Source organism: Carassius carassius, chromosome 33 (assembly GCF_963082965.1).
Source record: "Carassius carassius chromosome 33, fCarCar2.1, whole genome shotgun sequence".
Taxonomy (NCBI): Eukaryota; Metazoa; Chordata; class Actinopteri; order Cypriniformes; family Cyprinidae; genus Carassius; species Carassius carassius.
The window spans coordinates 13,985,128-13,997,446 of NC_081787.1; the positions used below are offsets into that span (position 1 = coordinate 13,985,128).

General features: G+C 35.4%; 1 protein-coding gene across 2 annotated transcripts; it reads right to left on the bottom strand.

Moving 5' to 3' along the window:
• Nucleotides 1-297: 297 nt before the first annotated feature.
• On the bottom strand, nucleotides 298-12,319 carry LOC132113791 (transmembrane anterior posterior transformation protein 1 homolog). Of its 2 annotated transcripts, XM_059521790.1 has the most exons (15): nucleotides 12,118-12,319; nucleotides 11,478-11,626; nucleotides 8,141-8,259; nucleotides 6,673-6,705; nucleotides 4,537-4,699; nucleotides 4,176-4,311; nucleotides 3,740-3,837; nucleotides 3,533-3,602; nucleotides 2,997-3,077; nucleotides 2,535-2,644; nucleotides 2,344-2,403; nucleotides 2,124-2,192; nucleotides 1,904-1,980; nucleotides 814-977; nucleotides 298-657 (listed from the first exon to the last, which is right to left on the bottom strand). In XM_059521790.1, the coding sequence occupies exons 1-15, from the start codon at nucleotides 12,311-12,313 to the stop codon at nucleotides 413-415; spliced, it is 1,770 nt and encodes a 589-aa protein (XP_059377773.1). In that variant the 5' UTR covers nucleotides 12,314-12,319; the 3' UTR covers nucleotides 298-412. The 2 variants fall into 2 exon arrangements, with proteins under 2 accessions (XP_059377773.1, XP_059377774.1); XM_059521791.1 differs by lacking the exon at nucleotides 6,673-6,705.

A 12,319-nucleotide genomic window follows, 5' to 3' on the forward strand; every position in this document is an offset into this window, starting at 1 on the left:
TTAAGAAACGAATAATACAATATATGGTTTTTAGCTTCCACTCAAAGACAAATTTCTATTGAGAAAGATCTAGTTTGTAAGAAGATACCTCTTTTATTGTTCAAGATTTTCTGTCTCTGTTTAAATGGAGACAGACATATCTTAAGCATCACTGGATTCTGTGCCATGTTGATATGCCTGACTGCCAAGGGCGAAGAGACTCTGTTTTGATTTAAAACGCTTTACGTACAACCTTTGAAAGATATTCCACAGGAATAGAAGCAGTGAGGATGGCAAATCGAGTAATTTTCCATTTAGAGATAAATCATAGCAACCTCTGAAGAACTCACTCGAAAGTCAATTACTGTATGTCAGACTCTGAGTCTTCTCCACTTTAGTTCCTGAGCAGTTACTATGGTGATGGGGTTAAAGTTCACCCGATTCGGTTGCCGCATATTGTAAAGCGGTCAATCTCCAACAGATCTTTTTTGATGGTTCTGTGTTTAAGTTCAGAAGACTGTGGTGTCTCGCTACTGCTCTCCTCTGGTTTAGGAGGAGAATCTGGGGGCGGATCACGGGTCACCTCAGTTACAGGAGGTGGAGCCAGGGGAAAAGGCTTCGCTCCTGGGCTCGGCTGCTTGGTGATAGAGGTGGAGGGTCGCTGCACTTTGGGCTCAGCTAAAAAGAAGTAAAGAAACAAGCAAACAAAAAAAAAACTTTGATTCAAAAGATTCTCCTCAGCGCGCGCGCGCACACACACACACACACAAAATAACATGAGTTTGAGAAACTGACAGAATGTCTAAACTACTGAATAGCCAAAACTGGTGTTACCTGAGGGTGGGGGAGATTTGGTGGGGTTTGCTTTCTTGGGAGTTTGTTCTGAGGTTTGAGCAGACGGTCTTTCAAACAGTTTACCTTCCATGTTAGCTTCTTTCACATAGTGACAGGACTTGCCCAGAATAACTATATTATTCAACACTTTTATTGTTATCAATCTGCAGAATCAGACCAAACAATCAGAAAAAATTAATTAAAACCTGCGACTACAATGGCATAATCATGTGTTGTGCAAAATGTTACCAACTGCTCTACTATTACACTAAATTAAGCATTTAAAAAAAGAAAAAGAAAATAAACTACCATTCACAAGTTTTGGTTTGGAAAGTTTTTGAAACAAGTCATATGTTCACCAAGGCTGCACTTATCTGGTCAAAAAAAAATACAACACTATTGTGAATATATATTCTGAAATGTTATTGGAATTTAAAATATCTCTTTTTTTATTTATTTAAATATAATTAGTTTTTTTCTGGTGATGGCAAAGCTGAATTTTCATCAGCCATTGCTTAAGTCTTCAGTGTCTCATGACCCTTCAGAAATCCTTCTAATATGGCAATTTGGTGCCATCGAAACATTTCTTATAGTTTTTTTAACCTTAAAATCTTTGTGGAAATGTGATACTTTTTTCTTCTTCAGGATTTAACATTTATTTGAAACAGAAATTTTCTGAAATATTTTACAAGTCTTTACTGTCACTTTTGATCAATTCAATGCATCTTTACTGAATAAAAGTAATAATATTCTCAGAACAGAGTTGACAAATGACGACTCCAAACTTGTGAACGGTAATGTATTTTTTTTTTTTTAAAGGAGCCTTCCCCTGCAACGTAATCATATCGCTTCGCTCCATGATTTTAAAACTGCAGAAGTGTATCCACCTCTACTGAGAAATGTAGTTTCTATTTGATTTGACACTAATGGCCAAAACTGCTGACAGAATGTTCACAGATTGTGTATTTGCACAGTATAAAATCAAAACAAACACTCTCGGTCTGTATAGATTAGGTTGCACACTAAGTCATGCCGTCAAATTGACATATTACTGTATGTGATACAATAGACTTTGAGCTAACTCATTTACCCAAGATAAAAGAGGAGCAGACAGACAGATGAGAGCGCGCCCTGGATCTTCACTGAGCTCATCACCACTCGAATCAACTGAAGGAAACAAAACCATATCCTCAGTATCAGTATTACATAAGCAATCCGTTACAGACTTGAATAAAATCTGTAACGTATAATTTGTTGTTTAATGTGTAATTTTGGAATTGGTAGTTTAACTAGTGAAGATATCTTCTCACCAGTACAGCTAGAGGTAAAGGAATAAAGCCCATCCTTCTTGCCACTGAATCGCTGTAGTCTGTGTAGGCCTGTCCATGAATCAATCACATTTCCTCTTATTTTTTACTTTTTTTGTCATTTTATGCTGATTACAGATACAGTAACAGGGCTAGATTTTATAAAACAAGCGTTGAAAATTATAAGATATTATATTAATAATTCAGACAAACTTTTACTTACATTCTGTTGTAGACTGCTGACTAGTTCAAAGGCCAAGCTGGCTTTATATTCACTGTAGACCTAAAGAACATGATAGAAAGGCAAAGGTCATATGTGGCGGCCATATTAAGGGCTTTGTGTGTTGGCAACCTTAATGTGTACTTCTGAGATGGATTATCTTAAAAAATAAAATACAAATCTGCTGCTCTCACATCGGCTGTGATGTCATTGAATTTAGTAATGAAGGCGTGCTTGACGATGTCGACTGCGACCTCCGACATGATTACTATGAAGACGTCAGGGAGCAGCACCCAGAGGTGATCTAAAAGCAATATCAACACCGTTAACAGATTAACCAAGCATTGCTGAAAATTTGCTGAAAATGTACTTATTCTTATGCCCTCCAAAATGTAGACGAATTGGTTTCTTCATCAGAACAGTTTTGGAGAAATTTAGCACTGCATCACTTGCTCACCAATGGATCATCTGTAGTGAATGGGTGCTGTCAGAATGGGAGATCAAACAGCTGATAGAAACATAACTCCAGGGAAGCTTCTGGATTATTGGTTTTATCAGCTATTTGGAATCTATTCTGTTCTAATAATGAAACAAACTCATCTACATATTGGATGTCCTGAGGATGAGTCAATTTAAATAAGGCTCTTAATCCAGACCTGAGTTCCAAGAAAACTGCTCCATGTTCCTCAGGCACACGATGAGAAGCAATATGAAATTGGTGAACCGCTCCTTGATATCTGTATGACAGAAATATAAACCAAAAAGTCTGCACATCTTATATTCACGAAGCCCCTCTCTCTCCAATCTGTGCAAAACGTGAGGGGAAGCGACGGTCAAGTATATCGCTTTCATTATCCAAGATGAATCGCCTTCGATAATGAACGTGATATTGCGTAGCTGTAATATTTCTGAGTCAGCCCACACACAATGTTCAAGACTGCAACTTCAACTGCCTTGCGATCAAAGAGTCGCACACCCTACTAGTCACTCTGAATAACCAGAACTGAGGTAGAACTGGGTTTAATCCACATTTTAAGCATCTTGTACTAAGAAAATGGGAATTAACCACCATTATCTTGGGGGGGATTTTGCTTGGTTAGTAATATTTTGCAGCACCTTAAATAACATGAACATGGTAAATCACTAGTACATGACATACACTACCATTCTACAGTTTTGGACTTTGACTCACCACTGTTGGACATCTGAAAGAGGTTGTTCTTCTCAAACTTCTTGAACACACTTCCCTTGATTTCCACAAACTGAAACGTGAACAAACATGCCTATAAAAACCCTCTTTACACAATTTAGTGACACAATAATTGCTGAACTGGATTATTCAGATTTTGGCGATTCCATGGTTTGCACAGAAAATGTTTGTGAACATGAAAATACTCACGTTGTTGGACATCATAATGGTGAGCAGAGATTTGTTATGCGAGTTGAAGGCCACATTTAGTGTAGAAGCCTGGACCATGATGAGGATGGCATGTAGAACTGAGACAAATATACACTGAGGAAAACAAATATATTTGAACTGTTTTATCATTAATATATTATTTATTGTACTACAAGTTGTATATTACTGAATCAGATCCAAAAGAATATTATTTATAACAAAATCTTTAGAAGAAACAAATAGACACAAGAAATTAGACATTAAATTATGATTGGATGAGACATATGACCAGGACTGGTGAAAAAACCCAAATACACCACATCTCCAACATCAATATGGAGAAAAAAATAAATAAATAGTATTGATACAAACACTAAATTATGACACATCATATATTCTGAGCACTGCAGACATCTTGTATAATAACAAAGGATACAGACATAGAAGACAGCCATGAAGAAATGGGGAATGACTCCAATATGGGCTCTCTTCCGTGACTTTGGCTCAGTGGCCGTCCAGTAGAGAGCGTCTAGAATGTCTTGTCCAAATGATGAAAAGAGACGATCTGCCACCTGAGTGACGAAATGAAACCTATTTAGTTCACACCCCAAAATTTAAATCTCAGTGTCGTTCTAAACCTGTATGATGCTTTATGCTGTATGGAAACACTGCAAAAACAGTCTTCTAAAGATTTGAAACAAACCAAGAGTGAGAAGAGAAATAATAATAATTTCGTTTTTCATTTTTAGGTGAAATCCTTTATCTGAACTGAAATGGGTTTGAGGTATATTCAATACCTCCAGCATGTTGTAGATGATGTAGAGTTTGATGACAGACTGACCACGGATCAGGTGGTACATCATAGCATAGTCCACGTAGTGCATCATGGAGTAACAGAGCACCATTATTAAACCTTTTAGCAGGTCACACACCTGAGCCGGCTGCAGGAACCTAGAGCCACTGATAAACACAATCATACAGCAGAAGTGTATGAAACAAGCCAGAGAGTCAGAACAAGTTGCAGAAAAAGCTTAATGAGCACATTAATTATAAATAGCTCTTATGAATTTACAAAATGAGGACAAATGCAATGATTAGACACATCAGCTTCAAAACACCATCACACTGAAAAAAAGCTCTGGCTTTCCTTCAAACCACAGAAACTCACAGATGGGCATTTCTTCAAATACAGCCGAGAGACTAACTAACAGACTGTGCATTTTCTTTTTGTACGAATGTCAAAAATATAATTATTTGCTACTTTAAAAAATTTTGTATGGAGTTTTTTATATATAAATATATATATATATATATATATATATATATATATATATGTATATAAAATTTGTGGTTGGAAAATCACCCAGAGAAAACACCAAGGAACAACTCAAAACCCATGCAGATGTTTGATGTATGGTCTTCACGTATAGACATTGAAAAAAAAAAAAAAAAAAAAAATTCACAGTAAGGACACTTTCAGCAGAAAACTAATGAACAGAAGGTATCCGATTTATTTGAGGATCTGAGCTGCGATTCAGAGGTGTGCACAGATCCTGCGTCTTTGGTGTGGGTGGGAGATTAAAATAGAAAAAACTAGATGGTTTCATTTTCACTTAAGGCTTCACTCTCCCACTCATGAGGAGGAATCTATAAACATCCTCAGAAAACGGCAAGACTGAGAACTGGCAACAAAATGCTGAAAGAAGCTAAGCTTTTTATTTTTGTGTCATAGAAAAATTATGATTACAAGAGTCCCCCATACACAAAAAGCACTGTGGAGCTATCATGGTACAAAAATAAATTAATAGTAACTGTAATTTTAGCAAATTAATGTCAAAAGAAAACATATGCACTACTGTGCAAAAGTATGGGGGATTGTTTTTTTGATCTTTAAGTATCTTATGCTCACCAAAGCTGCATTTAATCAAAATGCATTAAAAACTGTAATATTGTGAAATATTATTACATTACTATATTATTACTATTTTTGTGTTTCAGGAATCTTCAAAAGTAAAGCATTATTATTTGAAATAGAAATTATTCATAATATTATATATGTATTTACTGTCACTTTTGAGCAATTAAAGGATGCTTGTTATATGAAAGTATTTATTATATTTAATCTTACTGAAACGTACACTTTTTTTTTGACAAAGCAAATGACAACAAAGAGTTAGTTTCCTTTCTGAGAATAATTGTGAAGCTTAATAACTACATAAGTACAAAACATAAAATACATAAATTTTAATATTTTAATTAAAAATCAAAGTTGACAGCCGGGATACGAAACCGGTCATCTGTGATAGCTTCTGCTTGAGCTAAAGTGCCAGGCTCATGCATAAGACAGATTTGGTCCTTTATATCCTTGACTCCTGCTGAAGGAATGGGATGCAGAGTTTTAATTCTGCAAACCAACTGCCCTTTAAGGCTACTGTGATGTTAATTGAAAGGTCTCATTCATTGTAAAGGCTCCTAAAGGCAAAAGTAAATTTGATCATGATTTTACTAAAACATGAGTGTGACTCGTAAGCTCTTCAGTTACATTTAAATAGGAATATTTTCCACATAATCTCCTGACGCTGGAAATGTGGCCGTGAGATATTAATAAAATCTTTAAGTGCAGCTATGGATCTGAGGATTCAGTTAAACCTCTTTGCAGTTTGATTAAAGCGAAAAGTGTAATGTAGCACTTCAAAGTCATATTTGTGCCAGACACACACTCAAGCCAAATTCTACAGTTATGAAACACAACCACTGCCAGACTTGACACTTAATAACAGTTCAAAATGCTACCTCTTTACTTGCCAGCAGTGAGACTTAAAATTACTGCATCATCATATGCAAATGTTTCAGTCACATGCTCGTTATATAAAACATGGATCAAACAGAATGAAGGATGGGACTGTTTGAAACATTGAAGGCAGGCATCCTACCTGCTCCGTCTGCAGTAAGGGCAAACATTAGCACTGATGGGAGGAGGGAGAGGCAGGAATTAGGTATTATACTGTACTCTGATATGAGGAAAAGTCAATAATAATAAACACTTGTTCATTATGAACCTGGAAGAATTAAAGCACAATGGGAAAATTTGGTTTCTAAAACCATTTAACCATCAATTATTTGACTGGTAACAATCAGAATCTGCACCACTCCTTTCTTGTGGTTTGAAGATGCTTTGGTGCTAAAGCCAAGTGTATACTGCACTCTTTTACACGCGTTTGTCCTGTACGACTTTTGTTTGTCAGAGATACTGGGTAAGAATCAAGACAGACTGAATGACAAATTATCTTTCATGTTTGTAAGATATATGTTGGTAAAGGCTGAATGGCCATTTAAGCTAAACTTGGTATGACATCTTCATTTACATGTGAAATTGAAATTATATTGCACAAACCGGGTAACACTGGCAATGTATATTTCCTGATGGAAGTCACCAATCACCCCAAACAAAAGGACATCAAATCATGGCACATAGTGTCTCATCTTGTCATTACTTCCTGTTTTTGGTTTGTTTAGAAGTATTTGGTTCGTGTTGCATTCATATTTCATTCAAACTGCACCAGAATTCGTTTGGAAGCGGACTGAGATCCATCTTTTTAGCATTCTCGGTCCGCTTGTTTGGTGCACTTACTCAAACGAACTGCACTAACAGATCAATTGCACCAGAGTTCCTTTTAATCGAACCAAACATGACAAGTGTGAACACACCCTTAGTCTCAGGAAGCAAAATAAACATTACAAATTACAAATAAAATGTTCAGAAATTGCACAGTGTGCACCTTGGCTCTAATCTTCAACTGTAAGAAGATTGGTAGCAAAATATTCTCAAACAATTTTAAAGAATTTAATTCAGCTGAAAATACACTACCGCTCAAAAGTTTGGGGTCAGTAAGATTTTCTTTTATGAAAAATTTTGTAACATGCTTTTAATCAACAAGCATGGATTAAACTGATCAAATGTGACAAACACGATATTACAAAAGATTTCGATTTCAAATGCTTTTTAAAAAAAGTTTCTATTCATCAAATAATCCTGAGACAAACATATCAAATATTGAGCAGCACAACTGTTTTCAAAATTTATAATGATAAGAAATGTTTTAGAACACAAATCAGCATATTATAATGATTTCTTAAGAGACGTGACACTGAAGAACGTGAAGACATGAAGAAGAAGAGTAATGGCTGCTGAAAATTAAGTTTTGCATCACAGGAATAAATTACATTTTAAAATATATTAAAATGCAAAACAGCTATTTTACATTGTAATATTATGATATTGTAATAATATAATATTTCACAATATTACTGTTTTTACTGTATTTTTTATGGAAAAAATAAATACTTTTATTATTATTATTTTGTAATATTATTTTATTATTATTAAAAATGTAATACTACCCAAGGCCACAGCAGGGTATCGTCAACAACCTCAGAAAGGCCAGTAAAGTTCTCAGGGGCAGCAGGGTGAACACGTACAGAAAGGCATCCAGACACAGGAAGAACCCGAAGATCATCAACTGTAGAAAGACACAAACAGTGACATTAGCACCTGCATAAAGATATGCAATATGCAAAGTAGAAATTCATTTGTTTTGTTTGTGTTCAGTCATGTTATACAGAAATAACAGTGACATCATGTTAAAAATATGTCTGGCAGCAGTCAGGAACCTTAAGATATTTGTTATCTTTACGAGGCACTCCTCCGGTTCAGAGAAAGACTGTTAAGAACAAATTAAAATATTAACATGCTCCGCAAGCAACCGGCTCTTTAAAGATGAGTGTGAATCCTGGGGGACAATTTTTACCAGCAGCTAGAAAACAAAGAGAGCTTGTTAGGAGACGAACACAGAGCACTAGAACCCTCTCAACAAAGGACAAAGAAAATAAAAGGCAGTGGAATATAAATCAAGACAGGGCTTAATAATAAGGAGCTTTTCTGCAGGCCTATAGTTCAGATAAGAACTTGCAAAGACACCGTCATAAACCTTTCAATAAAAATGTATTTTACATATTTGTATATCTAATTTTTTTCCCTGTTACATTCATGGTGTATTCATTCTGTACAAAAAAAACTAAAACTAAATATTTATATATATTAACTAATAATAGCAGGAACTACACAGCCATGTACCGCTGTGATCACTAAAAATTCTGCAAATAAATAAAATTAATACCCTACCCACCATTTTTATTCGAAAAATTCTTTCAGTTGATCAAAAGTGACAGTTAAGGCATTAATAATATACAAGGTATTCATTAAAAAATTAATGCTGTTCTTTTTTTTTTTTTTTTTACTTTATTACAGAATCTTGAAAAGCAAATGCATCTCATTTTTCACAAACATATTAAGCAGCACCATTGATTCAATATTGATAAGAAATGTTTCTTGAGCAGAAAATTTGCATATTAGAATGATTTCTGAAGGATCATGTGACACTGAAGGAATGGATGCTGAAATTCAGCTTTGCCATCACAGGAATAAATGACATTTCATAATATATTCAAATAAACAAATAGTTATTTTAAGTTATTTCCCCTGTATTTTGATCAAATAAATGCAGTCTTGTTGAGCATGAGATTTCTTTCAAAATCATTTGAAAAAAATATTAAATCAAGCTTAATTTGTAGTGTAAATATCTATGTTTTTGACAAAACCTCAGCTGTTTAAGTTTGCAAAGCATAAAAATGTGTACATGATGAACAAGTGTAAAATATAGCAGAAACCAAGTACTGGTGGATAGATCAGTTTCATCAGATATTCTTATTGTTGAGCTCTGCAAGATGATGAGAACATGCTACCTGCTCAGATTGAACCCGCTGGCTGTAAGCAATCATTTTGAATCAACATGGAAATCTCTTAAGTATGCAGCTCAAAAAACATAGGAAAGGAAACAGCAAATCTGTTTCTGGCTTGTATGGTCTTCAATCTATCGGTACTGAGCATGGAATCAGTAGTACTACATCTAACCTCTCACCTGTGCATTGCAAGCATAATGAACAAACTGTTTCCAGGTCAGCACAGAACTTGAAAAAAGCTCTTTCTAGGGTTTGAGGGGCGGAACACCTACTGGGTCACAGAGCCGTCTTTGTGTGCACATACCTCAGCTATCAACATGCACAGCATATCACACAAACCTGAGCGTGATCCTGAGGTCTTGAGCTGAATCTAAAGATTCTATGAGAATTTCAATTCAGACATACTGCCCATTATTATGAACCATTACCATCTTCAGCTTAATATGCTTAATAAAATAAAAAACTCAACCAGTCTTAGTAGTTTTCAATAACTCAAGAACTCCATCTAGTGGCATTCAAAAACTCATTACTTTCTGAGGAAGAGGGAGGCACAAGGACTATTTTGCAGTCTCTTTAATCTTAAATACTCATTTGATAATATCTAAAAAAAAAAAAAATCTATAAATATTTAATAAAATATATAATATTCTTATAATATTATATAAAATTAGATGCATGACATTATATTAGATATATAGTAATATCTTGACTTGTGTAAAATGATGTTGTCTTATACCTAGACCAACACAAAATAGTTTTGGATTCACAGATTTCCTGCAGAACTCCTGCATTCTCATTTATTAAATGTTTGAATAATGGCTAAACTATGAATAAGAGTCAGCCATGTGATCAGCTAAAGACAAAAAAGAAGACTAAAAAAACTTATTATTACTCAAAATATATTTTATCATTATTTAAATTATAACACAAAATAAAAACACTACTATTGCAATATTACTAGTGTAAATAAAGAATTAAATAATAGTAATAATTATTCTATTTTGCAAAACAACTAGGGATGCAGCGATCCGATACCCTGTATTGGTTTTGGGCTCCCGGATTGGGTTTTCTCCTGGATCGGGTATCGTCAGACAAGACTGATCCAAATCAGATATTGTGCGTATACTATTTGTGTGTTATTGTTAAGGCCCACGAAAGGCACTAAAACATTCTGAAGCACCATAAGGTTTTGGCACATTTTATTCCAAGTCTTCTGAAGCAGTTCCAATAGTTTAAACTGAGGTTCAGATAACTGTTTAAGTCATTAAATTTAAGTTGACACAAACTCTTCTCCCCACTGCAGCTGTCTGTCATTCAGCATTCAAACTGCATATCACGTTCAGTTACGACAGTCAAGACGATGAAACTCTCTGCAAGACGATTCAATTTTCACATTATCATTGAACTGTAGATAAAGATCAATGGTTTTGCTGGAGTTTAGTGCTGTTTTTAAACCATGTTACTTTCTACCACTATGAATTGCTCTTCAAGCGCACATAACTGAAATTTAAGACTAATATAAAAGAATAATATAATACACTACACATCAATATCCCTTCCCTTTGTGCTTTGAACTGTTCTATGAATGCTGTGACTCCATCCTTCTGCACATGGGATAAGAATAAGAGCTTTGTTCCTCTCCGTATAGGAGCTTTCCATATCATAATACTTTTGCACAATGAAAGACCATTGACAGCCTTTCTTATTCTGTCCTATCTATCATATGTTGTGCTATACATTTAAACTAATACATTTAATTTTCTGCATCAGATCAGATCGGATTGGTTCTTAAAAAATGGTATCGTGCATCCATAAAAACAAGAGTAAAATTACAATGCTGATATTTATGGCTATTTATGTCGTAATTTCCTTGCTTTCAAACATAACTAGAAAGTTATGAAAGGACTAGAAAGAAGAGCACTGCCATTGAGGGGCTCACCCTCTCCAGCTCTCTGGGGATCCTCATGCAGGTGTACACTCTCTCCCTCCGCAGAGTGTACTTGGCTTCGTTGTGCTCCAGGAAGTAGCCCCTGGTGAGCTCTGCACACATGAACCTCAGCAGAGACGGCTCGTCAGAGTCATCCGAGTCTGTGGGGTAAAGAGCAAGAAGAAAATATATCAGCATTTCTGCAAAAGTTTAGCAAAATGAAAGAAGCAGAAGCATATAAACATCACAATATATCCATAACAGAAATACAATTATTCAAATAAACTGACAAGTGGCTTTGGTATTTTTTATAAACATGCCTTAGAAAAAAACAAAGGAGACTTGGCTGTGAAACCGGGAGTAGGCTAGGGGTTTTTATTTCTGATGCATAGGTTTAAAATTAATACAACAACATATGCGCCCTGTAAACATCTGCACGACAACTGAACACAATTTAATATTAAAGCTCGTTTCAACGACCGCTTAGCAAAAACGCTATCAAAATATTAGCCAAACAACATTTAATACTTTTGAAATTTAGATGTGGCCACATTAAAGAGACTGACACGTGCATTCGTAAAATCAGGTACGTTAAATTTGAAGCCACGTTGGAAGCAAAGACGAAGGTCAGCTGTCAGATGCTCGAGCTCACCTGAATGCTCGTGCTGCTCGTCCTTAACGGCGGGTTTCTCATAAAACCCGAGAGTTTCCGTAATTTTTGCCGTCGACCCAGATACGTCTGTCTTCCTCGATATGGCCGCTGCAGCCCAGGAACATTTTACCCCTTTGTGCTCGTCATTTTCGGGGTCTTTTTCGTCTGACACCCTACCACACAGCGAATCCGCCATCTTCGC